The sequence below is a fragment of the Nothoprocta perdicaria genome, unplaced genomic scaffold (assembly GCF_003342845.1).
Source record: "Nothoprocta perdicaria isolate Ctin4 unplaced genomic scaffold, notPer1 scaffold_33, whole genome shotgun sequence".
In the NCBI taxonomy this organism is placed as follows: domain Eukaryota; kingdom Metazoa; phylum Chordata; class Aves; order Tinamiformes; family Tinamidae; genus Nothoprocta; species Nothoprocta perdicaria.
In genome coordinates this window covers 3990701-4018429 of record NW_020455566.1, presented here as the reverse complement: position 1 = coordinate 4018429, position 27729 = coordinate 3990701, and the positions used below count along the sequence as shown (strand labels likewise).

Below are 27729 nucleotides of genomic sequence, written 5' to 3'. Positions count from 1 at the left end.
GCGGGGCCCCCCCGGCCCCTCCGCGCAGCAGCCGCGGGCGGCGCTTCCCGGGAACGCGGAACGGCGGCGGCGCGTCCCGCGCGGCTCCGTCCCAGGGAGTCACAGAGGGAAGCGCGAGACGAGGGCGGCTGCGCTCGCCAGGGTTGTAGGTCCCAGCGTGGCTTCGGAGCGGCCGGCTGCCAGCGTGCGCTSCCGTGCTCCCAGCCTTCCCGCTGGGAACGGCGGGAGACGTCCCGCCTGCGCGGGAGACAAGCGGGGCTGCTGAGACCGAGCCCCGTGGGGGCGGCCGCGGCGCCCTCGGGCCACCCGGGCTGCCGCCCCGGCTCCAGGCCGCCCTTCCCTGCCTGTCCTGGCGCGGGTGCGGGAGCTGGAGCCGCGGGCGGCAGGGAGGGCTGAGCGCCGGCCGCCCCGACCCCGGGGCCCTGCCGAGCGCCCCATGGAGCAGGAGCCTCCGCGTGGAGCCGCCCGGCTCCCTGTCCCTGCTGCCCCCTCGTCCCTCCTGGCAGGATGTGCGGGCCGGGGGCTCGCTGCCGGCCGCGGCGGCGCGCGCTCTGCGCGCCCTCCACACCCAAAGCTCCTGTGCTCCAAGCATGTGGCCCTATCTGCTGCTGGCGGAACCGGGGTCGTGGCTGCCGCGTGGGACACGGCGGGTCTAGTGACCTGCCTTGCGCTGGGGACAACCCCCGCCGCCTGTCACCTCTCGGGGGCCTGTGACTGTGTCCGTCACGGGGGCTGGAGCGGAGCCTGCGGCCCTGCAGGTGCCCGGGACCCTGCTGGGAGCAGGACTCGGCGCTCCASATCCTGCCCAGCCGTCTCCGCAGGTGCCCCCTGAGGAAGGGCTGGTCCCTTGGTGGGAGCAGCGACAGGCCCCGGTGCCGCGCGCTGCGGGACGGGCCCCGCGCTCCGGGCGCGGGACGGGCTGCTCCTCGGCTCGGAGGCCGCCGGCCGCCTCCTGCCCGCGTGGCCACAGCAGTGGCCTTGCCGTTGAGTGCGGCGGCGAGAGCTGATCCCAGCACCGCGTGGCCCCAGTGCTGCGACGTGGGAGGCGCCGCGGCCACTGCTGCCACCGCTGCTGCCGGGTGCGGAGCTGGGCCGGCCCGGCAGCCTCCCGTGCGCGGCGTCCAGGGGCAGCAGGGAGCCCTGGCCCAGCGAGTCCGCGCTCCGGGCGCATCCAGCTCCGGAGCGCCGCGCGCCCGGCCCACGCTGCGTTGCGTTTGGCCACCCCCGTCCCCATTTGCGAGCGCTGCAGATGGAGCAGCCATGAGGGAGCAGCTCCCCGGGCACAGGCCTGAGCAAGGGGACTTTGCGGCTCCGCTTCCGCACTCATCCCGAGCCGGGAAGCAGAGCTGGGCTGAAGCGTTGGAGCCCTCGTGCGCCGCTTGCTGGAATCCTGCTGCTGGGGAGGAAGGGAGCTTTATTTCCTGCCTGACCTTTTCCCTCTGTCCCGCAGGTGCCAGTGTCCGAGTCCTTCCCGGTGTATGTGTGGTAACAACATGTCTGTCCCCCTCCTTGCCGATGCAGTGACCGTCTCCGGGGCAGAGCGGGAGACCGCTGCGGTAAGGGCACCCGGGGGCACCGCTGCTGCTCCTGCTGCCTTTGAGCACTGCTGAGGATGGGCTGGTTCTTGCGGATTGTAGCCGAGCCCCTACAGCCCTAGCGCTTCAGTCTTAGTGCAGCTTAAAGGAGGCGCGGGGTCCGCGAGCTCTGCTTTTGCCGGGGAACAGYGACCGGTGCCTCTGGGCTGGGGCCGGTGGCTGCTGTTGGCGCGGGGCGGGAGCAGCGGGCACGGCCTCCGGGGCTGCCTGGYGTTCGGGGCCTGCAGAGGTGTTTCTGCAGAGGGTGCGGGGCTGTGGCGAGCTCAGCCCGTCTGCGCCGCGGGGGAGCCTCTCCTGTCGCAGCCGCGCGCCCACGAGCAGGGAGGTGTGGGCAGCGTTGCCCGCGGCCCCTCCTAGTGACTCAGGGGCCTTTGGCGCGTCCTGCACCCAGCCCTGCCCAGCCCTGCCACYGCACCAGCTAATTCTCTTGCTTCTCTGCTTCCTTTAACAGGTCATTTTCTTACATGGGCTTGGAGACACGGGGTGAGTATCGTGGGCTGGGCACCATGGGCGCCGCGGGGTCCTGCTCTGGTGGGGCTGCCGGGCACCCTGTTTGCAGCCAGGGGAGCCAGGTGGGGCAGCTCTGGGGCCGGCTCAGCCGGTCTCAGCTGTGAGAGCCGTGACAGGGATTCTGGCCAGCAGCTCTGTGAGCTTCTGCTTGGGTGTTTAGGACACTGACAGCGCCCGCGGGTCTGGGTTTGTGCTCTTGGCAAGCAAAGAGGCACCGCGGTTCCTGCTGGCCTGGGAGCAGGGCTGTGCCAGGGGAGAGCCTCTGTGTGCCACGTTACGCCCAGAGCCACGTTAGAGGGCAGTGTCAGGTGCAGCAGGAACAAAGGAATCTTCCCCATGGAGGAGCTTCTCTCTCCTCCCTTGCTGACAGCAGCTGCTCTGCCTCTAACTCCCCAGCTTTGGGTGCTGCTTTTGCCCCACAGTAGGGAGATCTGTCCTGGGTGCTGGTGCAGGGGGCTCAGCAGCCTTGGAGGGGACCCAGCCTCACCCCAGGAATCCCCTGCATGCCAAGTGCTCAGGCCATGTTCAACTGCTTCTGCTCTTTCCGTAGGCACAGCTGGGCTGACGCTCTCTCCTCCATCCGCCTCCCCTACGTGAAGTACATTTGCCCTCACGCGTAAGTGCCATCCCTGCCCTGCGAGGTGCTTGGGGAGCCTGGGCGGGTGGTTGTGCTGGGCCCCACTGCCCTGGGTGCCCTGGGAGGCAGTGCAGGCTGGGCAGCGAGGCCAGACCTCCTGCCCCTCGCCCCCGTTTCTGCCTGCAGGGCCCCTCAGGTSGGAACTGCTGCTCTGAGACCCCTTGCTCCCTGCCCTGCTCCTCAGCCTCTCTGTGACGGCTGTTCCAGAGCTCCTGCCCTTCCCCTTCCTCCTGGTTGGGGGCCAAGCCAGGCGGGCAGCAGGAAGGGCAGGAATTGCTSCTGCCCGAGCTGTGCCCGGGCATCCCGCTGTGCCGGGAGGCACTCACCGAGCTGGGGGAGCTGCAGCCACAGCAGCCGGGACCTCGGCGTCCCCACGTCCCTGCAACGGCTGCCTGGCAGTGCAGCCCAGCGCCCAGCCCTGCGCGCCCTGCTCGCGCCCGGGCAGCGGCTGCCGTCGCTCCGCAGCCCCCGGCCAGCGCCGAGGCACTGACCTGCCACTGTCCCCTCGGCAGAGGCACCCGAGAGCCCTGGGCTGGGGCTGGACCCTGCACTCGCCGCTCTTGCACTTGGACTGAAACAACCTCTTCTCTCTGCAGGCCCCGGATCCCTGTAACGCTCAACATGAAGATGGTGATGCCCTCCTGGTCAGTGCTCAGGGCTGCATGGTGCCCTCCCAGGCAGGGGGGACCTTGGCTGCTTTTGGGGGGTTGGAGAGCCAAAATCCACTATTGTGGAGGAGTCAGGAAGGGCAGAGCACCCCTAGCTCCCTGYGCCCTGGCGGCTGGCAGAGCTTTGGGGTTGACCTTGCTCCTTCTCCCAGGTTTGATCTGATGGGGTTGAGTCCAGACGCGCCTGAAGATGAAGCTGGAATCAAGAAAGCTGCAGAAAACAGTAAGAGGCTCTGGGGTCAAGGAAGCCCCGGGCTCCTCTCCCTCTGTGGTGCATGAGGAGGTGTCTTCCCCCGGCCTCTCCTTTCTTTCCTGCCGTGCTCCCAGCCAACCTTCCTCGCTGAGGCTGAGCGCGTTCAGTCCGTGAGTCCTCGGGTGATGCTGATCAGTCCCAGTGTCTGTCACTGACCCATCTCCCTGGCTTCTTCCAGTTAAAGCAATCATCGAGCACGAGGTGAAGAACGGGATCCCGCCCAACCGCATCATCCTGGGCGGCTTCTCGCAGGTGAGCCGGGCTCTCCCCTCCGCTGTCGCCTCCACCTCGTGTCCCAGGACGAGCCGGGGCTGGCGGTGGCCAGGTGACCGGTCACCCTGCCTGCTGCTGAGAGACTCCGTGCTTGTTTCTGCTGCAGGGAGGCGCCTTGTCGCTGTACACGGCGCTCACCTGCCAGCACCAGCTGGCCGGCATCGTGGCACTCAGCTGCTGGCTGCCGCTGCACAAGGCCTTCCCGCAGGTACGTGGCGCTGCCATCGTCCCCGCGGGGCCACCGAGAGGGGTGGTGGGGACAGGGGGCTCTGGGCCCAGCCTGGGGCTCCAGAGAGGTGTGTGGTGGCAGGGCAGCAGCTCTGTCACACCCATCTCGAGAAGAGCTGCCAGGTGATGGGGACAGGGAGGAAGCACCTGCCCTGTCTCCTGCTGGGAATTCCCTCTCCTGGCACCTCTCAGCGCTTCCTCTCTCGTGCAGGCGGCAAGCAACAGCATGAACAAGGACATCGCCATCCTACAGTGTCATGGGGAGATGGACCCCATGATCCCCGTCCGCTTCGGGGCCCTCACTGCGGAGAAGCTGAAATCGGTCGTCACCCCCACCAAGGTCCAGTTTAAAACCTACCCTGGAGTGATGCACAGTTCCTGTCCTCAGGTCAGTGCCTGGGAGAGACGAGAGGGGACGGGGCTGCCCTGGGCTGGTCCTGCCTTTGGGAATGACACCTGTGGGTGGGCAGGGAAGGGCACGAGAGCAGGGAGGGCATCTGCTGCATCCAGGGACCTGTTTGTCCCCTGCTTCGTGCGAGAGGAGGCTGGGCAGCCCTTGTGCCCCATGTGCTGGGAAGAGCCGGGTTGGGGGCACAGCCGGGGACCCGCTGCGTGACGGGCACTCTGGTCTCTGCAGGAGATGATGGCAGTGAAGGAGTTCATCGAGAAGCTGCTGCCCCGGATCTAAGCGGAGCCGATCGGGACTGTCGCAGGGAAGGAGGCCGAGGCGGCAGCCTCTTCCCCCGTGCCCGTCGGCTGCGAACGGAAGCCACGGCACCGGCCTCACTCCTGCCCTGCCCTCGGCCGCCTCCTCTCCGCGTCTCTTCGCACCGTGTCCTCTCCGGCCAGGGGCCCCGTCTCTCCCTGCTGCTCTCGGAGCTGAGGTTGGAGCTGCCTAAGGCAAGTCTCGAGTGGCCTTTCCTCTCCTCCTCTTGCTCCGAGCGGTCCCTGCGGCAGGTGCCATCCCCTCGATTCCCCACTCGGGCGCTGCAGTGCGTGGGCCCGGCCTGGGGCTGGCGGCGTTTTGTTTGTTACAGTGTTAGGGGTGGCTGTGCCCCACACGGCGGGGGGTGCAGGACAGGGCACCCCCCCAGAGCCCCCTGTGGCCCAGAGCAGCCAAGGCTCCTCCACTGCCTTCAGCTTGGCCTCTCTGGGGCTGCTCATGCTTCCTGCTCAGGTGATTCCCGGGTTTTGGACCATGGTTCAGGAACCCAGGACTCTCCTGCAAGAGCTTAAAGACACGGGGAGAGGCTCTGCTCTGGGCTGGGACCTTCCAAGGCTGCTGYGTCTCCCCGGTCTCCGCACGCCGGGCCCTGGCTGCAGCCCTGCCCTGTCGCACACGCACACTCCTCCTGCGGGCACTGCCGCGGGCTCCCYCCGCTCCAGCCATCACCTCTGTCCTCCAGATAATCTTCCTCCTCCTCCTCCTCCTCTTGCTGCTGTTACAATCTGCCCCCGCTCTGCATGGGGGCCCACGGCTACCCCCGGCCGAGCTCTGCGCGTTGCAGCCGGCCCCGCTGCTCCGGGCCTCTCCTGCTGCTGCTCCTCCTTCCCTTGGCGCCCGGGCCGCGCAGGGCTGCGCCGCGGAAGCAGGAAGCACCATCTCACCAGCATCGCGTGCCAGGGCGGCGCAGGGCCCCGTCCCGCCGAGCTCCCCTCGCGCAGGGCCGGGGCTGCGGCCCGCCGTCGCCTCCCCGGGTACAACGCATGGGTCCAAACGCTCGCTGCGCCTGCCCCAACCAGCTGGCTGGAGGCTGCAGCCCAGCGGCCCCGTCCCCTGAGCTGCCCAGGCCAGGGCTGGTGCCAGTGGCTGCGGGGCCCTGGGGTCCCGACTGCCTTCCGCAGCGCCCAGGGCTGCTGCTGCTGGGCAGCGCTGCCCGGCTGGCCGCCCCGCTCCRCTCTCGCTCCCCGCTCCCTGGGCTGAGCCCACAGCGCCGGGCGGGCCCTGCGGCGCGGGAGCCGCCCGCTCGGGGCTGCTGCCCCACGTCCCCTCCCGCACCGCGGCCACCGGCGCAGCCCCGGGGCTGGCGCGGCCCCGAGGGCGACGCAGCGCATGGGGCTCGAGCTGCGCCCGCGCCGCCGGGGACGTGCAAAGCAATAACCCGCTCCCCAGAGCCTCGGCTCCGGCCAAGCTGCTCCTGGGGAGTTTCTGGGGTTGTTTTGAGTTTTCTTTCTTTAGGAAGTCTTAAACCAGCCAACTTGCTGCTGGCTGCGGGGGAAGCCGGGCTCTTCCCYGTGCCTGGGCTTCGGTCCCGCTCTCTCTTCTACTGCGTGTCTGTTCAAAGCTGCTGTGTCCTCCCCTCGGGCTTGCGGCGGGCGCCAGGGGAGGCGGGGGCTGGCTGGGCCGGGGTCCCGCGGGGCCGGCGGCCCTTGCGACCTACTCGACTGTGAACTGGAAGCTGGTGCGGAGCGCGGGGCYGCCCCGAGGCCGCAGAGCCTCCCACTCGCTCCCCGCGCGCAGCTGCCGCCCGCAGCCGCAGGGAGACCGGCTTCTCTCCATTCCTCAGTACAGCTGGGTTTTTCCCCCCTCCTCTCTCTCTCTCGTCTTCCTCGTACATGTTTGGGGTTTTTTGTGTGTGTTCCACAGAGTCCGATACAAGGTCAAATAAATCCTGAACCTCCTCGAGCTGGTGGCGTTCGTGGCTGGGGGGGCAAGGGGGGAATCAGCGCGACGCCCCAGGGCCTCTGCGGCTGCTCATGGAGGGGGCTGAGCATGACAGAGCTGCTCCTTAGAAAGTAAGAAGTAAGAAAGTTTATTTAAAAACAAATCAAAAGCTCCATTCATAATTTAGTAGTATAAGTTATAAATGGCAGTGACAGCAAGCCAGCCTGGCTGCGTCATTGCTGCCTCACGCAGCCGCTGGAGCTGCCGGTAATAAATAGGAGCAGTATTTGACAGCCAAGGGGAGCCGGCTCCTGGGGCAGCCTTTGGCACCACCATTCCGGGAGGGGAAGCAAAGCCAGGCGTGAGACAGCCTGGAATTCCTGCCGCCGGGCACGTTGACACGGTCCCCGAGGAGCCCCGGGGCCGGTGGACGTGGTCGCTCACCCCAGCACATCAGGGTTTCCTTGAGAGTGGTGCCTGGGAGCGGGGGAGCTGTGGGGGGGGGACAGGGGATGGACCCTAGGCCTGGCCTGGGGCAGTGGAAGGACAGCAGCCCCCGCTGAAGCCACTGCCRCCGCTGGGGGCCACCGGCCTCAGGCTGTGACTGTGGTCCCAGCAGGGTGAGAGGAAGATGTGGCAGCCTGAGGCCAYGAGGTAGGTGCAGGAGCAGCGGCCACCTCTGCCCTGGGGGGAGAGTGGGGGCCCCAACCACCTTCCTGAGAGCCCAGGAGCCTCCCCCTGCTCCCAGACCTAGCGGGGAAGGGGCTGGGCCCACAGACATCCCCATAAAGGGATGGTGTGTCCTGGCCAGGTCCCGGCTCTGCCTTCCCTTGTGGTGCAGCTCCATGAGATGAAGAGGACCTGGGCAGGGAGGGAGAAGGAAGAGGAGGCCGAGGGGCCTCCTGCCCACTGCAGAGGGTGGCTGAGGGAGGGAGGGGGAGAAATGGATGCAGGTCTGTGCCAAGCTCCGGGGCAGCCGGGCAGGGCACCCGTCTCAGTTCTTGCTGAAGCCCGTGGGATTCTGCAGCTGCCAGCGCCACAGGTCCTCGCCTGCACGGGGGAGAGAAGCGGGTGAGGGCCGGGCCGGGGGCAGTCCGGGCCGCCTGGGGACATGGGGCTGCTCTTACACATCTTGTCCAAGCCAAAGGCGGCTTTCCAGCCCAGCTCACGCGCGGCCAGCGCCGGGTTGGCATAGCAGGAGGCCACGTCGCCCTCCCGCCGCCTCGTGATCTTGTACTTGATCTGTGGGGAGAGCAGCGCATGGGGCACGGGGGTCCCCAGCACAGGGCTTGGTGGCTGCAGCACGGAGCGGGGAGCCCGGGCACGCTCGAGGGCGGCGGGGGTGCTGGCTACCGCTGCGGCTCCGGCCTCACCTCCCTCCCCGAGGCCTTTTCCATGGCCCGGACCATCTGGAGGACGGAGTAGCCGGTGCCCGTACCCAGATTGTAGATCTGCAAGGAGGAGAAGGGACAGGCGTCAGCTCCTGCACGAGCAGCAGGGCAAGGCCTGCCTGGGGACGCAGGGGCTGGTGGCAGCGCCGGGCCGTGACGCCCGCGTCCCTGAAACCACGGGGGAACCAGGGTGCCCGCCCCACGGCGCGCCCGCTACCTTGCAGCCGCAGTTCTCCCTGAGCTTCCTCAAAGCCGCGAGGTGGCCCCTGGCCAAATCCACAACGTGGATGTAATCCCTGACCCCTGCGGGGACACAGAGGGTGAGTGCACAGCCCTCAGGCCCGGTGGGGACGGGCGCCGCTCCTCCCGGCCCCGCGCAGCCGCCACGCACCCGTTCCATCCTCCGTCTTGTAGTCATCGCCAAACACGCTCAGGACGTCCCGGCGTCCCACCGCCACCTGCGCGAGAYGAGGCCATGGGAGAGCGGCCCCGCTGCCAAGGCCAGCGCGGGGCGCTCGGCGCRGCCGCGGGCCGGTACCTGAGCCACGTACGGCATGAGGTTGTTGGGGATCCCCTGGGGATCTTCTCCGATCATGCCCGACTCATGGGCCCCGATTGGGTTGAAATAGCGCAGGATAACAGCGTTCCAGTCCTGGGGAGATGCACACACATACACACAATACACAGCGCTGYCTGGGGAGGGCACAGCGTGCCGGGTGACAGCCCAGGGCTGGCAGCACAACCCCAACCCCGGTGCTCTGCCGGGGCAAATGCCGCAGCCCTGCACACCTCAGCGGGCTCCGCACCTTCTCCGCCCTGCAGAGATCCCGGATCATCTCCTCGATGAAGTACTTGGATTTGCCGTAGGGGTTGGTGCAGCCCCCGACGGGGTGGTTCTCGTCCAGGGGCAGGTACTTGGGGTCTCCGTAGACGGTGGCGGAGCTGCTGAACACCATGTTCCTCACGCCGTGCGCGGCCATGGCCTGGGGAACGGGCAGCACCCACCGTGAGCGGGCGGCCCCGCGGACCCCGGCCCAGCCCGGCCCTCCCGAGCCCCTCGCGGGTCCGGCCGYGGCTCCCACAGGGTCCAGCCATCCCTGTCCCCAGCATGGGGGACATTCCAGAGCCGCGAGAGAGGTTCTGTGCAGCGCTCGCCTCCCCTCCACACAGGCAGCGGCTCCAAGGCCTTTCAACGCAGATGGCTGTGGCACGATGGCACCGTCCCCACTCTGCTCCTTCGCCCTCTCAATTCCCATTTGTTCAAGCATCCCCGCAGCGCCCGCTCCGCGCGGCTCCGCTCACCTCCAGCAGCCGGATGGTGCCGGTGAGGTTCACCCTGTAGTAGCACAGGGGCTTCTGCACGGACTCCCCCACGGCCTTCAGCCCCGCGAGGTGCAGGACGGCCGAGAAGCAGTGCTGGGAGGGAGGGAGAGCCACGTCAGCGCCGCCCGCGCTGCGCCCGCGCTCTCCCCAGGGCTAGCTCGGGGTGCCAAGGGGCCTCCTCTATTCAAGTTAATCTATTTGTGATAAAAGGCAGGGCCTGCCCGTCCGGAAGAACATTTCCCGAGAGAAAGGCAGAGACTGAGGGCAGAGCCAGGGAGGTCTCTCCCCCCGTGCCCGTTGGCTGCCTCTCGCTGTCTCCTTTGCGCTCAGAGGACACTCGGTCCCTGCAGCTCCTCAGCGCTGCCCTGCGGCCCCTCGCAGAGCCCCGGGGACGGGGCCGCTCTGCGCTCACCTTGCTGAAGAGCTCCCGCAGCGCCGCCTCGTCCGTGATGTCCAGCTCCTGGAACAGGACGGGCCGCTGCRCGATCTGCTGCACGCGCCGCAGGCTCTCGGGGAGCCCCTCGGCCCCTGCAAAGGCAGYGACGGGGTCGGCGCCGGGACGGGCGCTTCCCAGGAGGAGCGGGCGGAGGCCGAGCCCTTGGCACGGGGCAGCCCTACCTCGGATGGCGTTGTGGAAGTTGTCCACCACCACGGGCACGTAGCCGGCCTCCAGCAGCTCCAGCACGCAGTGGCTGCCGATGTAGCCGGCGCCGCCGGTCACCAGGACCTTCTCCGCCATGGCGCCCTGCGGAGGGCGGCTCGTCACGGGGGAGCACGGAGAGCGGCGCCCGGCAGCGCCGCCCCGGAGCAACCCGCCGGGCCGGTCCCGCACCGGCCGATCCCACATCCGCATCCGGGAGCGTTTATYGACTTTCCCGCATTTGTCACAGCCCGAAGCCACCCGAGATCCTGGCGCCTCCCATTGCCTTCGGCACGAATCCCGGGGGCTGATGAGCGCCGGCATCGCCCCACGGCATTAACCYGGGGGCACTGCAAGGAGCACCCGCTCTGGCCTCTGCTCCCTGTTTTCCCCCATCTTTCCTCCCTCTGCTCCGGCTCCCAAGGCAGTTGGGAGCAGTAGGGAGCAGCGCGGCGCGGGGTCGCTGCCGCTCGCCGGTATCTGCTGGCAAACCCCAGSAGAGACGTGGAAAATATCCCACAAAGGGGCCCTTGTCCCTGCACGCAGGGAGCTCTYGGCACCAGTCTCCCAGCACCTTTGGCCGGCGGTTCCTGCTGCTCCCACCCAGCGGGAAGAGGGGAGAGCTGACTGCATCATCAGGGAACATACAGGGGAAACTCCAGGGAAATTCACTCTCCAAAAGACCACCCAGCTGGAATGATGGAAAAACGGTCTGAACAGGCGGCTGGATCCGTGCCGGGCCGCCCCGTGCTGCTCCAGCCGCCGGGGCAGACACGGCCCCGAGCGGGGAAAATGAACGAAAAAAAGGCCGGGAAAATGAACAAAACGAACCCAAAGAAAATGACCCCAGATAAGACGGATCCAAAGAAAACGAGCCCAGATAAAGGGCCCGCAGCTGGTGCCGGCGCCGCCGCGCGGGCCGGGCGGGACGTGGCGTGGGGCGGCCGCGGGACACGCGGTGCGGACGTGGCGTGGGGCGGCCCGGGGAGCCGCCGGGGCCGGGAGCCGCTGCCGGGGCCGGGGCGCTGCCGGGGGGCTGCGGGTCCCTCAGGGGGGCAGTGCCCGCGGCGGGGGGAAACGTGAAACCAGCGCTACCTCGGGGCCCGGCTGGACTGGACCGGACCGGACCGGACCGGACCGGACCGCCTCCCCGCTCCGCTCTTCCCGCCTCCCCCGCTCGCTCACCCGCCGCTCCGGCCGCCGCTCCGGCCTCGCTCTGTCCCCGCGGCCCCTTTAAGGCCGGCGCTCCCCGCCCCGCCCGCCGCGCGGCCCCATGGAAACGCGTCACCGCCGGGGCGCAGCGAGCGCGCATGCGCGGGGGAGAACATGGGGAGGGGCGGGGGAGCGCGGGAAGGGGGCTGCGGCTATTGGTGCTCGCCGGAGGGGGCGGGACTAGGCGCCACCAATGGGGGCGGAGTCTGCCCCCTGGCGGCCGCCCGGCGCGAGGGCGGAAGCGCTGGAGGGAGCGGCGGTTACTGACGCGTTTAAGGCGGTTTTTAAGCGTTTGAAGGCGGTTTTTAAGCGTTTGAAGGCGGTTTTTAAGCGTTTGAAGGCGGTTTTTAAGCGGGAGAGACACGGAGGAGGAAGAGGCAGGTGAGTCAAAGCACCACGCAGGAAGGGGGTAGAAAAACAACCCCCTGCCCCAGCCCAAAGACAATAACGTGCACTCATTTTTTTTCAAAAATAAGCTATTAAATAATTTATTTTAAATACGAAGGACAGCACAGAGCTTGATTCCGCCCCTGCACACGTTCCTACAGCACAAACCCGCTGCGAGGCGGCCAGACCACCTCCATCAGCGAGGGCTGCAGCAACAGGCCCAGGGACTGAGAGCGCCGAGCTCTGCTCCTGGCTTCCTCCAAACATTTCTTTAGTATATTAGAATATTAAATACTGGGGTTGTTACTCTAACTCTTTAAAAGTATCTTACAACAGATACAGTCCTTTATTACAATCCTTAAGGGCGGAGATGGAACCATCCCCGGCTGCTCCTTGATACGCGCTGCAAAGGCCACAGGAGCAGCTTTCCACTTCAGTCGTGCCAGGTGTAGCTTTTGTTCCCCCAAAAAAAGGAAAAGAAAGGCAGGAGGGTCCAGGCTGACCTGGAGAAGGGCTCTAAGCAGAAGAGCTGGGGTTCAGCCTCTGCTGGTCACTTATGGCAACATCCTCGTGAGGTAGAATTTACCAGACGCTGTTTTGAGCTTCGTGCAGCAGCACTTCATTCTGTTTAACGTGTTCAAGGCTGGATACGGTATTCCTGTTTGTTTTCATTTCTTCATAGATCCTAGCSAGTTAAGTGCTTCTTCTCAGAGCACTGAAGAATGGAGAGAGCAGGGAGGAAGGGAAACGAGGCCAACTTCMGATCCTTGCCTTCTCCTCCGCCTTGCTTCAAGTGGAACTTGGTGAAGTATCACAGCCTGCAGTTGGCCTGGGACACTTTGGAATTAGTTCTTCTGTTCAGAGCATTGCAAATAAATGTACCTGTATCCATCAGCTTCTGCAGATCCACACCCTGCAGGGACAACGAAACAACACGCCTTGGTACCAGTTCTGCCCTGAAAAACCACCTAGTAACAGCTCATCGCAGGGGGAAAGGGAATCGGAAGGGTGTTTTWACAAGGCCCTTAGTGCCAGCTGCTTGCTCTGAGAAAGGGACATTAGGAAAGGCTCCCACCAGCACAGCAGCAACTGCCACGGCAGCACAAGGCCCTCAGGCAGGCAAACAGGGCCACGAAGGCTGCTGGCTCCTACCGTGTGGATCCCCAGGCCGTTCAGCATGTACACCAAGTCCTCCGTAGCAACGTTTCCTGACGCTCCTTGGGCATAAGGGCAGCCGCCAAGGCCAGCAACGGAAGCATCAACCACACTCACACCCATCTGTGAACAAAAAAAAAAAAAAATCAGCATTTGTAAAGTCCTCTTAATTAGGAACAGGACCATAATCTATCTTCTAAAGCCCCTAGTTCAGAAGAAACTCAAGGAAACCACCTTACCTGAAGTGCTACCAAGATGTTGGCAAGAGCTTGTCCGTAAGTGTCGTGGCAGTGAACAGCAAGAGCCCCAACGGGCACCTCTTTCATGACTGCTGTCAGCATCTCCCTCATGCTGCCTGGGGTCCCAATGCCAATGGTGTCACCAAGGGAGATCTCGTAACACCCCATTGCGTACATCTTCTTGGAGACCTGTCCAAAAGGCAAGATTTTTGCTTATCTTGCCATGAATATCTACTGAATGGGAGTGGGGTGAGGGTAAAGGGTGATTTGGAGACCTTCAAAACCTGYCTGGAYGCCACCCTGTGCTCTGGTGTCCCTGCTGGAGCAGGTGGGTTGGACTAGCTGATCTCTAGAGGTCCCTTCCAACCTCAACCATTCAGTGATTACTGAGAAAACTGCTTTGCCATCAGTTTKCCAGGGCTGAAAACCTCCCACACAGGGTAACCAAAGCACACAGAGGAGCCTGGYGAATCACCGGGAGTTTCTTTGCTAGGTGCAGAGATCTGCAGACCACAGACCTCCCTGAACCCCCCCAACCACTTCAGCTAGGTCCAGCCATCCCTCTCCGAGGCGGCCGTTAGCTGCAGGCTCCCCCTTTTGCGGGGAGGTGACCCAGGATAYCCATCAGCCATGGAGATCCACGAACCATCTCCATGAACCAGGATCTGGCTCACAAACAGGCAAGGGAACCCAGAACCTCTCCAAAATTAGAGCTGTGTTCCTGACGAACTCACCTCGGCAACTTTAGCTGGAGAAATCTTCCCTTCATAGGGGCAGCCAAGAACACAGGAAACGTAGCTATAGTTGAAAGCAATAAAACAAAACCCTTCCATTAAAGAAGTGAAGTGAGATTATAAAGGCTAAATAAGGCAGAGCCTGTGACGCACACAGGCTCTTGTAYGCTCTGCACCCTGCTTACCCCCGCACTGGAATGCTGGCTGCTCTCGCTGCTGTCATAACCTCATCAAATCTCTCCAAACTCTCCTCTATGGAGCAGTTGATGTTCTTCTTAGTGAAGAGCTCCGATGCTGCTCCAAAGATTGACACTTCTTTGGCCCCTGCTGCCACCTGTCAATAGAAAGCATGAGGCAAAACGTATGAATTTCACCAAGGGAAATAAAAAAGCACAACTTTGACTATAGTTCTCTTATTTTTACAAGAGAAGATTTTTCCCCAGCCATCCGTTTCTCTCCTCAGTTCACTCTACAGCAAAAACATGAGACACYCATTGTGTCCTCAAGAGAGGAGCTAAGCTACAGATGCAGCAGAAAAGCTACATCTGCAGGTGAGCTGGGGTATGTGGAGATGGACATGGAGAAACTGAAATATTGTTGCCAATWAATATGAGCCTCTTTTAAGGAAATGCAACAAGGTATTTTCTATCATGAACAATAACAGAACCTTCCCTTAAAGGAGCCACCASAAGCAGCTGCCACTTATCAGAATGAAAGAACATACTACGAATGTTCCTTCGTGGGCAAACGCACACACAGGCCACTGTGAACATTCAAACACTACGATTTCTTACCGCTGCTTGAAATCCTTTCAGGTTGGGAGTCAGGACAGGATAACTGATACCAGGTAGCTTATTAATCCCTCGCATAACTTCAGTGTGGTCAGCCATCTGCACGTTAAACAAGGACAGAGTTTTAAGGGTGAAATTAAGATACTCATCTACTTCTACAAAATAAAAAATAAGTTTTCAGATTTATTTTTACATGCAACAGCAAGTCAGGAATTTGAGAAATGGCTCTTCTAAGAGCAAAGAGCGTTGCACACTTTAAAGGGTCACAGTTCAGTTCCCTCTGCCAAGCTCAGACACACGTGTACATTCAGTTGTTTGTATTTGAGGTTGCTCAGAGTCAGGGTCCAAAGGGAAGGTCTAGGTTACTGCAAGCTCCTCTGTTACACTTTGTTGCCTCTTGCCCAGTTGTAGGAATTGGCAATAAGGATTCTGGAGCAAACAGAATCCTTTTATCACATYATTCCATATGAACGTGCAAAATGCAGCAAACCCCAACCACTGACCTGCGGGACCCACTTGGGCGAGACAAAGCTGGTGGCCTCTATGACCTGCAGCCCGGTTTCCGAGAGCATGTTGATCAGACTGATCTTCACGGGGGTCGGCACGACGGTCTAGAGGAGAAAGGAGGAAGAAAAATGAGCTGAAGCCGCCGTGATTTCACCCCTTCCACGGCAGCACAAGGCTCGGCCTCGTCCAAGCGCCGGGCCKGGGCGCCGGGGCCTCTCCTACCTTCTCGTTCTGCAGCCCGTCGCGCGGCCCGACYTCCACCACCTTGACGCGCTTGGGGAAGGCGCCGGCCGCGGCGCTCACCTGCGGGGAGAGGGAGAGCTCGGAGCGGGCCCGGACACCGGGACACCGGGACCGGGACACTGGGACCGGGCCCGGACACCGAGACTAGGAAACCGGGACCGGGCCGGGGCCCAGGCCGGACACCGACACCGGGCCCGGACACCGGGACACCGGGCCCGCCGCTCACCGGCCGCAGCGACAGCGCCCAGCGCGGCAGCGACAGCGACCTCCGCACCGCCGCCATGACAGCCCGCCCTCCTCACGTGACGGCGCCCGGCCACGTGCTCGGGGGGCGCGGCCGCGGCAATCACGTGACAGGCGGTCCGCGCGCCCCGGGTCCCCGGTGCGGGTGCGGGTGCGGGTGTCGGTGCCGGTGCCGGTGCCGGTGCGGGTGTCGGTGCCGGTGCCGGTGCGGGTGCCGGTGCCGGTGCCGGTGCGGGTGCCGGTGCCGGTGCGGTACCTGTGCGCGGGCGGCGTCGCGGGGCAGGGAGCCCATGGCGCAGCGCGGCATCGTCCCGCTCGCTGCCGGCAGCCGCCGCGGCCGGGCGCGCTTATAGCGGCGCGGGGCGCGCTGCGCAAACACGCGCTGTTTGCCTTGGCCGCGGCGCCCGCAGCGTCACCGCCGCGGGGCTCGGCGGGGCCGGCGCCTCGCGGCACGGCCCGTTGTTTGGCGATGGGGCAAGAGGCTCCGCGGCGCGTCAGGGAGCGTTACGGTTAGGATTAAGGTTAGGGTTAGGGTTAAGGTTAGGGTTAAGCTTAGGGCTAGGGTTAGGGTGCATCAGGGTGCCTGCGACACCAGCGGGACTCCAGCAATGCAGCCGGGCGGCTGGCACCCGGACAAAGCCCCGGGAGGAACYGCCGAAGCTGAAGCACGTTTTGYTCAGTGCTGTTTATTGTTCAGTGCTGTTTATTGYTCWGTGCTGTTTATTGCTCTGTGCTGCTTAGTGCACTTCTCTATCAGCACAGGGACCTATTTCAATGAAGCAGAACGGGGTCTGGGCTCAGCTCGGCGCAGCGGCACCTCTCCCCCGTTCACGGGAAAACACAAACCCGGCCTTTGCCTCTAGCTGCCACCACCCAAATACAACTAACGGTCTGCTAGCAAACTTGTAATGATGTTAATTTCAGCTTTCTGTAATTTCTTCCACTCCACCTCAACAATAACCATCCKTGATAACTGCTATGATGGATGTACAGGAGCATAGTTGTTTTAATCAATATTGAAGTAATACGATGTGGTTCCTACAGCAGCTGCTTATTTATCTGACAGGACGCCCCAGGCTGCTGTGGAACTGACTGTCTTCARAGCCCCCATCACGGGTCCCAATGGGGCGTACGAGGAGCGGGCTGCCAAACGTGGGCACTGCCAATGCACCCAGGCAGTGCATGGAGCAAYCCGACATTTCGGCTCGGATTCCTGCCCGTTTCAGCACCTTCAATCACGGCCGGGGGCAGAAACGTCTGCCGGGAAGCTCCGCTTTAAAACGCCCTCATTGCAAGTTGAGGTGTTTGGTCACCAACAGCCTCACAGACTCTGGGCCTTTCCTCCCAAACGACATTTTCCAGAGGGACCTGGACAGACTGGGCGGTGAGAAATCTCATGAGGTTCAACAAGGGCAAGTGCAGGGTCCTGCACCTGGGGAGGAATAACCCCAGACACCAGTACAGATTAGGGGTGGACCGGCTGGAGAGCAGCCCCACAGAGAGGGACCTRGGCGTCGTGGTGGATGACACGATGACCATGAGGCAGCAGTGTGCCCGGGTGGCCAAGAAGACCAATGGAATCCTGGGGTGCGTTAAGAAGAGCGTCTCCAGCAGGTCGAGGGAAGTGATCATCCCCCTCTACTCAGCCCTGGTGAGGCCACATCTGGAGACTGCGTCCAGTTCTGGGCTCCCCAGGACAAGAGGGATGTGGAGCTGCTGGAGAGAGTCCAGCGCAGGACTACGAGGATGATCAGGGGCCTGGGACATCTACCATATGAACAAAGGCTGAGGGAGCTGGGTCTGTTCAGCCTGGAGAAGAGGAGGCTGAGGGGGGACCTGAGCAGTGTCTATAGATATCTCAAGGGAGGCAGTGAGGAGGAGGGGGCGGCCTCTTTTCAGTGGTGGCCAGCGACAGGACTAGAGGAAACAGCCACAAGCTGAGGCACCAAAAGTTCCACAGGAACTTAAGGAAACACTTGTTGACAGTGAGGGTGCCAGAGCCCTGGAAYGGGCTGCCCAGAGAGGTTGTGGAGTCTCCTTCTTTGGAGATCTTTAAAACCCGCTTGGACGCAGCCCTGTGCCCTATGCTCTGGGTGACCCTGCGTGAGGAGAGGGGTTGGACTAGATGACCTCTGAGGTCCCTTCCAACTTTAAGCAGTCTAGGATTCTATGATTCTATGACATCCACACACAACGGGGTCATTTACACACAAAGTGCGTTAGAAGGGCAGTTCCACTGAGACAAAATTATTTTATTTGACAATAATTGGAAAAACAGAAAATCTTAGCCTAAAGACAATGGAGCAGCAGAGGCAGATTGCTGCTCTCCCCCACAGCTCTCATTCCACACCCTCAAGCTTGACAGTCCAGCCAGGCTGAGCAGACAGGGCAGACGGAGGCGCGCAGGGCAGCGTTATCAGCACCCCTTTATCTGGSCCCTTCTGCCACTCCAGAGCCCCGGCGAGGCCCAGCATGGTCACCTGCAGAAAGAGGGAGGGGACACACAGCTGGAGCTGGCACGGGTGCCTTCCCCTTGGACATCCTCCTCCACCGGGCACATTTGCAGTGTCTCTCCAGTATTCCTGAACATTCAGAGCCATTTGGGGCATTTCTACCATAAGTCACAGTGCACAAAAGGCAACCCAATGGATACTTTGGGGACATTTGGCCGTAGTTCATTTTAACTGTGAAGTTTCTACGTGTGTTTGTTTAGAGCAAAGGGCATTCCAGCATTTGCGTCATGTACAACATTTACAACTAGCAGATCAATGCACCTGATCTGAATCGGAGACATTAAGCCAGAGATCCCTTCTGCTATGCGAGACCTTTTACATTTCCTTCTCGCTGTGTCCTAATAGGAGCAGAAGCCTGYGGGGAAGAGGAGTCCCCACCTGTTCTGTGGCAAACCAGGGGCCTGTGCTGCCAAGTCTGTTCTACAGAACAGAAGTCCAGGACCAGAAGCAAGAAATGAAACTTTGGCACTGCCACCAGTCACCAAATGAAGGCAGGCTGGGCCTGCCTAGCGCACCTGTACCCGAGTTGGGATCCCAAAGTGCATTAGCTACTTCTCAAGCTCCTTACTTGCAAGCTCGGGGATGCAACAGGTGAAAGGAGCTTCAGCAGACTGTCCCGGGGCCAGGTCAGAAAGATGGCATAGACAGCCGGTCCTTTAGACGTGTACCTAAGGGAGCAACAGTTCAGCAACACCAAGAGCTCCATACGAGAGAGCCAGACGTGAGCTTGGCCCCTTCAGACAGCACAAGAACACGGGCTTGCCTGCTGCTCTCACACAGGGGTCACCTATTTTCTGGTCATTCCRAAAGGCGTCACTTTGGACCCACCGTCTATGCTGTCAGCACTGGCTGATGAAACCCACTCAAAGTCCACACAGGCTTCCTAAACGCTCACGTCACTGGCTCCTCTGTCCTTGCCTCAGGCTGTGGTCGGAGCGGACACACCGCCTTTTGCTGATCTTTTCACAGCTCTGCATTTCTAGCCTGGACACATTTGGACACACTTGGAAAAAAAAAAAACAGCTTTTGGGTAATGGTTCTGTCTCTTGCCTCACTTACTATGCCCTTTTCAGCAAGTAAATGTGATAGCTGGGTAACAGCAGTACTATTATATAACAGCTCGAAAGTGAATACCACTGCATGCACAGACTGTAGGAGTTTAGAGAGAGTATATTTTTTAACTCAAACTAGCCACAACTGTTACTTAAACAGTCTTAACAGCAACTGCATGGATTTTTTTTTCAAGGGAGGTTTGTTCTATTTTAATTAAACAAGATGGCTGAATCCCTGATTTTGATTCTCTTCTTTCCAACTGCATGTGCACGGCAAGAAATTCCTTTTGTAACACTTGAGGGCAGGGAGTGAGCCCTACGGTTGTAGGATATTTCCTAAAAGCCCTCCACACCTGATGGCGACACTCCAGAGAGTATTAAAACTAATAACAGGAAAGAAATGTCAGCTCTGGAAGCCTCAGCCCATGTTGGGTTTGTGATTCAGGATGGCGTTGAGCAATGGAGTCCTTACCAGACACTGTCTGTGCTGTTCTCCATCTGTACCCTCCATGGCTTTGATTCATAAATCGCCTCCCCGTTAGTGTCCAGCCACCTCCCAAGTGCCAGCAGTCTTTCTTGGAAGATGGGAACGATCACCCCTTCTTTTGTAGGGCCCACATTGAGAAGGTAGTTGCCACCAAAACTCACAGTCTGCACTAGCTCCTATGACAGATAAACCAAAGTAACACATTGTTTTATCTTCACTTCTGACAACAAAGACACGGGCAGCTGAGGAATGCTTTGTCCCCAGCAAACACTCCTTTATCTCCACCAGTGCTGCAAAAAAAACCCAACAACTCTTTTTTCAAGAAGAAACCTCCAATTCGCAGCAATTGCCCCACACCTGTTATTTTGACTTACGATTTCTTACCTCGATGATACTTGCTTCATCCATTAACTCACTGATGTGCATGTTGCTTCGATACCCCCAGGAGAGCTTGTCAATGGAGGAGCACATCTCCCACTTGTGCGTCAGCAGGGCACCCGGTTTGTACTTGTCAGCACAGTTGTAGTAGCCTCCGTGATGGCAGGAGCAGTTATTACACCAGCGATCATTCACAACAACAGTGTCCTGCAAGGAGAACCACAGCTCAGGAGCGCATTTTGTCTTGAGCTTTTTAGCTTCCATCCCTCCTAAATTAAGTGAGGCATCAAAGAGTAATATCTAAAGCCTGTGCCTTCTGTTGCAAGTTCTGGTTTAGATACCAGAGCCTTCTCACAGGAGTGCACAGGCTTCTGATTTTGGATGAAAGAATAAAGCATGTGGTTAGCATCTGTCAAGCAGATTTCTGACCTGACCACAGTCCCATCTCACTGCCAGAAGCCATGAAGGAGAGCAATACCTTGACAGGACTATCATTATAAAGCCAGGCAAGGAACGAGGTGGAATTCCAGTACGACTCCGGAGCTTCCCAGTCTCCATCCGACCAAATCAAATCTGGTTTATATCTAACAGAGAGATGAATGTTATTTCAAAATGGCTTATCATGTTCTCTTGCCCCAAAGGAAGCCTGCCACAGCACTGCCTTTCTTACTTCTGGAATCTATTTTCACTTCCTCTTCCCACTGCCTGACATTAGGAGGAGTTTTATGCTATCATATCATAACAGTGTGTTGATCACATTGAATACAGGATGCAATTTTCCCTAAAGCAGAAGTTTGCAYCTGGCAAACAGAAGGCACAATCTTTACCTGGAACAACGACCTCTGAGCAACACATGTGCACAGCTGGTGGTTTTGCCAATTCAGGAAAGCAAAGCAAGGAGGTAAATTGCAGTGAAATTGCTTTTCTACTCAATATGAAGCAACTTGTTCCACTTTCAAAGCTACTGTACACAAACACTTCATTAAAAGGTGGTGCTCTTGCATCTAAGCCTTTTCCCTACATTATTGCATAAGCTACATTGTTCATGAGGCAAAAAAGTGACCCAGTTTTCAAATTATTTCAAATCAGTACCAATAAGAAAACAGCCGCGCTGCAGAAGTTTACATTTGTCATCCCTCTTCTCTGCAGGCAGTTTGGACCTTTCTCTGCAGTATGGAAACCTAGAAAAAATCTTAAATCCTAACCGGTTGCAGCTCTTACCTTAAGACAAGATCATAAAGTTCTGGCATTGTCTTTTGCAAAACAAAGCTCTGGGTCTTGAAGCCACTTTCTTTGTCAGCCAGATAGAGCGGATTAAACCACTCTAACAGAGAATGATACAGTCCATAGCTTATGTTGCTAGAAAAAAAATGGAGAGAAAAACTGTCAGCGGGGCGGGATTAAGAATTATTAGCCCCATTATTTCATAGATTTGCAAGCAAAGCATCCAAAACGCAGCATTTGCAGCTGTTTGTCAAGAACAGCCTTAAGAATTCAAGGCAAAAAGAGGAAAGGAAGCGCCAAGGGTGGCAGGGCCGTACCTCTCCCTGAGCGCCTGTCCCAGCTCGCCTACAAGATCTCGGTGGGGCCCCGTGTCCACGGCGTTCCAGCTCCAGGACACCGGCGAGCCCCAGTTTGTGAATCCCTCATGGTGCTTCGCTGTCAGCACCACGTACCTGGGGAGATGGGGAGACAGAGGGCAAAGGAATTCGCTCCGATTTTCCTCGTGCTCCCTGGCAGAGCCGGTGACAGGACGCGGGACTGAATGACTGTGCGGAACCCTCCTTGGTGACTCCTTTCGTTACCCTTTAAGTTTAGAAGAAGATTCCGAAATACTACAGCTCTTAAACGGTCTGTAATGCTGATGAGGAATGAACAACTGAGACTAATGGGGTGTGAGACCTGCCATCTTCTCAGGACCCCGACACCGTGCCACCACCCACCAGGGACCCCGGGGGGGCACCCACGTCTCCCCAGGAGCCACCAAGCCCTCGGGGACAGCTCCGTCTCCTCAGGGACCGGGCCCTCGGGCACTGCCCGTACCGCAGGGGCTCCCTCRTCCCCTCGGGGTCGCGCCATCCCCTCAGGCGGCCGCCATCCCCTCGGGGCCCTCTCCTTCCCGCTGGCACACCTGGCTCCCGCCCGCTGGAACAGCCGCGCCCACTCGCGGGGCTGGAAGTCGTGGGCGCTGAAGCGGGGCGCGAAGTCCGCGTAGGTGGTGGCGGGCGGGAAGCGGCTGCGCACGAAGCGCTCGTAGTCGGCGCGCTGCTCGCCCCGCCAGTGCCACCAGAACCACTCGGAGCCCCAGGCGGGCACGGCGAAGACCCCCCAGTGCACGAACACGCCCACCTTGGCGCGGTCGAACCAGGCCGGCAGCGGCCGCGCGTCCAGGCTGGCCCAGTCCGCCCGGTAGCGCCGCTCGGCCCCCGCCAGCGCCGCCGCCGCCAGCCACAGCAGCGCGCGGGCCGCCATGGCGCGCCAGCCCCGCGCCGCGTGACGTAATGCCGGCCGCCGCCATCGCTAGCGAGGCAAAGGGCGAGCGCGCGGGCCGCCATCGCTAGCGAGGCAAAGGCGACGCGTCGCGGCCGCCATCGCTAGCGAGGCGCCGGGGGTTCGAGGCCGCTCTCCGCCTCGCGCCCCGTGCTGAACGGCGCTTCTTGCTCCCTCCCTGCCCGGAGCACCGCGGCCACCCTGCTCCAACCCCCAAAGCCGCCCACGTCATGTTGTTGTGGGGCCTGAGAGTCTTGTTGTTGTGGGGCCACAGTTGTTGTGGGGCCTGAGAGCCTCCTGGGGCCTCTGCACTGGCAGCCCGAGCGTCTGGTCCCGCCTGGGCCCAGGGCCGCGCTCCGGTGCCGCATGTGAGGGGGAAGAGGGCAAAGTCTGAGCACCTCGAGCCGTGACCCATAGAAGCGGCGCCGGGCGCTCGGCCGGGGGGCTCCGTGAYGCCACTGGCACCAAACCGTGGTTCTCAGCAGCTGAAATTGCTCCTTTTCTGCATTTTGCAAAAGAATCTATTTCCTACGGTCAGAATATCTGGCCAGCGTTAGTTTTGAACCTGCTGGCCAGAGAGGAGCATCTTGAGCACTGGAGGTTAAAGGCGAAAAAGTCTGAGGACGGTTTCAATGTTTAATTACACGACACCCAAACACACGACATCCAAATGGACACACACATTAGGTTGCCTTACACTGCCCAGCTGAAACGTGGCGCTTGCGGGGACCCATTCGCCCCGAAACTCTCCGCTCTTGCAGCCCACAAGCCACAGTGCAGACCCACTAGTTCTTGTACATGTAGTTCTGTGAGACATGAGTAGCCAGGACCCTTTGCAAGCGAGTGCCCTGAAATGATCTGCAGCGTGTAACGTTTTTCCAGCAAGGTCTCAGGCAGCTCCTGTGCTGCTGCAGGCGCTGCAGTGACACCAAGGCTTTAACAGGCCCCAGAGTCTCACTGAGAGCTGCTGTGCCCTTGCCTGGGCTGGTGTCACCAGGCTGGTAATACCTAACAACTGGACACCGTTAATACCTGGGACTGCGTTCAGGACACCTGCATAAATAGGGGTAGCTCTGGCACTTCATGATGTGCTGCTAGCACTTTGCTGATAGCACTTGCTCAGTTTTGACCGTGCCCACTTAGAGGTTTTGGAGAGGGTCCAATGATGCCTCATCGTTGCTGGAGTGCCTCAAGTTCTCTGTTTTGCAGGAGTTTGGCTGTATTTAAGACAGTGAGGAAGACGTCATGGAAAGGAGAACGTGCTAGGAGGTGACTGACAGGGCAGGCAGAAAGCCAGGCAGGAAGAATTGTCATAAAATACTAGGATCTGCTGCCCTGGGGAATGGGGTCCCTGTCCGTTGCCTCATGGGGGTCTGTAGAAGGTTCCCGACTGAATGACCATTTTGTAGCGCTGGGTCCTCTGCAGCCTGCACACGATAATGCAGCATGGGGACCCGCTGTCCCAGGCTGTGCACCCTTAGACACTGGTGTCTAAGAAACACATCAGAGGGAGCTGGCTCCATGACAGGCCTCGAATCCATCATCTCATACGAGCTGCTCAGAGAAAAGAAAAGCTATCCAAAAGAGAAGTGAGCCAGGCTCCTTCCTCCAGCCCAAGCTCAGACTTGCCACAGCTGCCTCCCTATGTTGCACATGTTTCTTCGCAGACCGTCTCTATTGCTGAGGACTTGTGGGTGCTCTCTGCTTCYGGGCTGTCCTCCGCGGCTCGCAGCTGCCTCCTGAACTGAGAAAGAGCCATCCTCAGGGAAGAAGAGAGCTCTTTGCTTCGCAGGGCATAAATAATGGGGTTCACCATGGAATTCAGCAGGCAGAGGGTGCTGCAGAAGGCAAATACCTTCCGCAGGGGATCGCTCAGCTTCCCAAAAATGCCGTAGACCATGAGAACCAGGACTGGAGACCAGCACGCCATGAGGACAGTCAGAACCATCACCAGGGTCTTGGCCAGCATGACGTCCATCCTCATCCTGGCGTTTTGCTTCCCGGCCTGCGCTTGGTGCTTGCCCATGTAAGCCACGTGCCGGCGAGCCCTGCGCAGCACGTGCRCGTAGGCGCTCACTATGGACGCCAGCAGCACCAGGACCAGGACAATCCAGCTCGACAGGTAGTTGTTGTCCACAAAGGGGAACAGATCGGAGCAGGCTGAGTTGAGCGTGCAGCAGTTCCAGCCTAGCAGGGGCAGGGAGGAGATGGTCACGCACGTCACCCAGAGCACGCCCAGGGCCACCCACGCTCTCCTCCTTGTCACCAGAGCCTTGTATTTGGAGGGGCGGCTGATGGAGATGTAACGGTCCAGGGCTGTCAGCAACAGACTGCTCAGGGATGCTGTGAAGGAGGTGTTGACGCCGCCCAGCTTCAGCAGGAACAATTCTTTAGAGGAGTCGATTTTATTGAAGACGTGGAAGTGAACGAAGCTGGAGACRAAGATGATGCTGGCCAGGATGTCGGCCAAGGCGAGGCTGCTGATAAAGAGGTAGGACGGCTTCTTCCGAATTGTGGGCGAAGAGAAGATCAGATACAACACCAAAGCGTTCTCCAAAACGCAGAGTGTCCCGAAGAGGCAGCACAGGGTGGCAATGCTTATCTTCTGGGCCTGCGTGCTGAGAACCATGAAGCACTCCAGGGGCACGGTGTCCGCGCTGCACCGGGACGTGTTTTCTTGTGCCTTACATACATCCATGGTAATCAGCTGGGGCCAGGAGCTYGCAGAGAGCCTTTCTTCCTCCTTTTGCATGTTTTTTCCAGAGGGTCTGGAAGAGAGCAAGGGGAGGGAGGGGAATGACACTTGCCAGAGCACAAGGAGCAGTGAATTCAACCCATGCAGAGACTCCTCTCCCTTAGAGGAGGACACACAGAATAAAAAGAGCCTAGAGAGACCTGCTCTCAGGTCCTCCTTCCAGACACCGGCGCCGGCTTCCCCTCTTTCTCAACAGAGATCCAGGATTTCTCCCAGCTCAGCAGTGTCTGTCCGTGCCGGTTGGCGGGTCCAGCAGGTGTCTCGGGGGCTGCTTTCTCACCACGAGAGGGAAGCAGCGACGCTCGGAACTGCTCGGCTCTGGTACAGGACCTGCAAGATTCCCGGCTCCAGTACAGGCCCTGCGAGATTCCCGGCTCCCAGCCAGGGGTGGGAGGCTCTTGCGGATGCTCTGGCTGACTCAGAGCTGTGGCTGGGGACAGGCCCTGCACAACAACCGCTCCGAGTGAGGCTGCTCCAGGGGTCAGGAAGAGGGGCTGGAGCGGGATGGGTTGGGAACGGGATGGGTTGGGAGCAGGTATCCCTGCTGTGCACTCAGCGCGGCTCCTCTGCGGACGCTGAGTGCATTTGGGAGCATTTACTCCACCAAAGAGTGTTTAAATATACAAAACGACAGCGTTTTTACATTCAGGCTTGCCCATTAGAGCTTTATAAGCCGTAGCCACATTAAAGTTGCATTGCTCCCCCCRCTAATCCCCGTGCCAAGGGGGAATTATAAATGCTTCCGATTTTCTCCCTGCTTGATTTCACTCATGTCCCGGGGCAGGTCRCAAGAATAAAAGCCTTTACCTGTGCTTTACTGTCACCCACACTGCCAAAGGAGCTGGGGGAGAACCCGGCCGGGTGCCGCGGTGATGCCAGCCCCACGGGGCCCCGCAGAGYGGGTGCTGCTGGAGGGACCTGCCCGGGTGGCGCTGGGGACACTGGCACACGGCGGTGGCGGCGGGACGCGTTTCGTGCGGCTCCTGCCTGCAGCCCACGCTCTCTGCTCGCAGCGGAAACGCTGTCCAACCCAGGTCTCCAGCGCAGCCCGCAGGGGAAAGCACCTGCAGCAAGATGAGCCCGTCCCAGCGCGGTGCCCCCCGCGCAGGCTGTGCAGCCCTGCCCCTCCTCAGGAACGTTCCCTTCAGCTCTTTCTGCAGAGATCTGGTAGAAGGACGTGCCTGGTTTTCCTGGGGTAAATGTGGAGCTGTTTGGTGCATTGCGTGAGAGCCACRCCACAGATTCTTTTCTACTTTCCTGCAGCTTAATGCGTTTAAAGTCATTACATTAGTAAGCTCGTCATTTGGATGCTGCTTTCAACTCTTTCCTGCCTTAACTGTATTTGTGCTTTCAGCTAACTGCATTTTCCCGAGGGCGCAGCTGCCTTTTGTYGCCCCATGTTGATGCCAGGTAAGAAACAGCCCCTGGCAGGATCTTCCCTTCCCCCAGAACAAACCAGCCGCTGCCTCTCACTCCCCTCAGCTGCCTCTCGAAAGAGGAACTTCCCAGGGATGGTGGCCACAGGCTGCTCAGACAGCTCCCATGCATGCCAGGAGCACCGCAACCCCGGCCAGGGCCGCTGCCTTGTCACACRTCTGTTTTTTGACTCCTGGCTCTGTGCGATTCCTGAAACACTGCAAAGACAGCACTGTCTGTAGGGGTGACAACAGTCAGTAGTGACCAACGTCCTAGAAACCTGTCCAGGGAGTTTATACCCATCTTCATCTTCCTGGAAACCTCTGTTCAGGGAATTTATACCCATCTTTGTCACTCCTTGACTGCCCCGACACGATTCCCACTGCTCTTTGTCTTCAGGCCCTGCAAGGGGGCTGGGATGGTGGTGGCCGTAGTTGCAAAATCACCCTCAATGCTTGAGCTGCAGCTGAGGAGCCTGCAGAGAGGAGCCCGAGCCCCGCATGCTCCGGAGAACATCTCCAGCCGCACGCTGCGGCTCGAAGGGCAGCAGCTCCGGGGCGTTTGGCACGTGGAGCCTCTTCAACGCTGAGCTGCGTGGCTCGTCTCTGGACTTTGGGCTGCGATGTGGCTGTGTTGCTGCAAGCCCCTCTGCGCTTACATCAGAGCCTGGCGTGGAACAACCCCCAGCAGCAGGGTATTGCGCTYGAATCTCGGTGCTCATTTCCTGGAGCTCGTCACGGAAACGTTGCAAGGGCAGCTTTAATTACTGACCGCTGTCATTAAAGCTGACAGCAGCCGCTCTCTGGGGAGAGGCGGCTTGTGCAGAACGATGGGCTTGGGCCTGTCTCGGAGCTCACCAGGGACCACCAGGGCAGCAGCTGCCTCCTGGGGTATCCAAAGTTCAGCAGCCCTAGTTCAGGATCCCATTCAGGATCCCAAGTGTAGGATCCATGTCAAGGCATCACTTGATTAAGCAGAATCCGGCCTCTCTTTGGCACGTGTTG

The 27729-nt window shown here is 60.3% G+C and overlaps 5 protein-coding genes across 6 annotated transcripts; 1 reads left to right on the top strand and 4 right to left on the bottom strand.

The window, feature by feature from the left end:
- Window positions 1–1454: 1454 nt before the first annotated feature.
- Window positions 1455–5495, top strand: LYPLA2 (lysophospholipase II). The gene is made up of 9 exons (XM_026043547.1): window positions 1455–1556; window positions 2047–2078; window positions 2656–2721; window positions 3339–3386; window positions 3563–3633; window positions 3842–3915; window positions 4043–4144; window positions 4376–4552; window positions 4802–5495. Exons 1-9 carry the CDS (start codon window positions 1479–1481, stop codon window positions 4850–4852), a joined length of 699 nt encoding a protein of 232 aa, XP_025899332.1. The 5' UTR covers window positions 1455–1478; the 3' UTR covers window positions 4853–5495.
- A 1821-nt stretch (window positions 5496–7316) lies between these two features.
- On the bottom strand, window positions 7317–10225 carry GALE (UDP-galactose-4-epimerase). The gene is made up of 10 exons (XM_026043546.1): window positions 10102–10225; window positions 9896–10011; window positions 9463–9576; window positions 8967–9143; window positions 8699–8812; window positions 8552–8618; window positions 8378–8463; window positions 8143–8220; window positions 7897–8011; window positions 7317–7819 (listed from the first exon to the last, which is right to left on the bottom strand). Exons 1-10 carry the CDS (start codon window positions 10220–10222, stop codon window positions 7764–7766), a joined length of 1044 nt encoding a protein of 347 aa, XP_025899331.1. The 5' UTR covers window positions 10223–10225; the 3' UTR covers window positions 7317–7763.
- Window positions 10226–11940: 1715 nt separating this feature from the next.
- On the bottom strand, window positions 11941–15941 carry HMGCL (3-hydroxy-3-methylglutaryl-CoA lyase). Of its 2 annotated transcripts, none has more exons than XM_026043410.1 (9): window positions 15891–15941; window positions 15371–15451; window positions 15145–15252; window positions 14645–14740; window positions 14036–14184; window positions 13851–13914; window positions 13117–13305; window positions 12875–13000; window positions 11941–12635 (listed from the first exon to the last, which is right to left on the bottom strand). In XM_026043410.1, the coding sequence occupies exons 1-9, from the start codon at window positions 15939–15941 to the stop codon at window positions 12534–12536; spliced, it is 966 nt and encodes a 321-aa protein (XP_025899195.1). In that variant the 3' UTR covers window positions 11941–12533. The 2 variants fall into 2 exon arrangements, with proteins under 2 accessions (XP_025899195.1, XP_025899194.1); XM_026043409.1 differs by lacking the exon at window positions 15891–15941 and adding an exon at window positions 15618–15686.
- A 1961-nt stretch (window positions 15942–17902) lies between these two features.
- On the bottom strand, window positions 17903–22536 carry FUCA1 (alpha-L-fucosidase 1). The gene is made up of 8 exons (XM_026043496.1): window positions 22196–22536; window positions 21606–21740; window positions 21286–21423; window positions 20543–20648; window positions 20071–20271; window positions 19672–19862; window positions 18716–18815; window positions 17903–18114 (listed from the first exon to the last, which is right to left on the bottom strand). The coding sequence occupies exons 1-8, from the start codon at window positions 22534–22536 to the stop codon at window positions 17974–17976; spliced, it is 1353 nt and encodes a 450-aa protein (XP_025899281.1). The 3' UTR covers window positions 17903–17973.
- A 1660-nt stretch (window positions 22537–24196) lies between these two features.
- CNR2 (cannabinoid receptor 2) lies at window positions 24197–25270 on the bottom strand. Its single transcript, XM_026043457.1, has one exon. It carries the CDS (start codon window positions 25250–25252, stop codon window positions 24197–24199), a length of 1056 nt encoding a protein of 351 aa, XP_025899242.1. The 5' UTR covers window positions 25253–25270.
- Between the last annotated feature and the right edge of the window lie 2459 nt (window positions 25271–27729).

Excerpts from the sequence above, each read along its gene's own strand:
- LYPLA2 (XM_026043547.1), top strand. The coding sequence starts at position 1,479 with ATGTGTGGTAACAACATGTCTGTCCCCCTCCTTGCCGATGCAGTGACC. Across the intron at positions 3,634-3,841 it reads CAAGAAAGCTGCAGAAAACA|TTAAAGCAATCATCGAGCAC; the intron begins GTAAGAGGCTCT and ends GGCTTCTTCCAG. Across the intron at positions 3,916-4,042 it reads TCCTGGGCGGCTTCTCGCAG|GGAGGCGCCTTGTCGCTGTA; the intron begins GTGAGCCGGGCT and ends TTTCTGCTGCAG.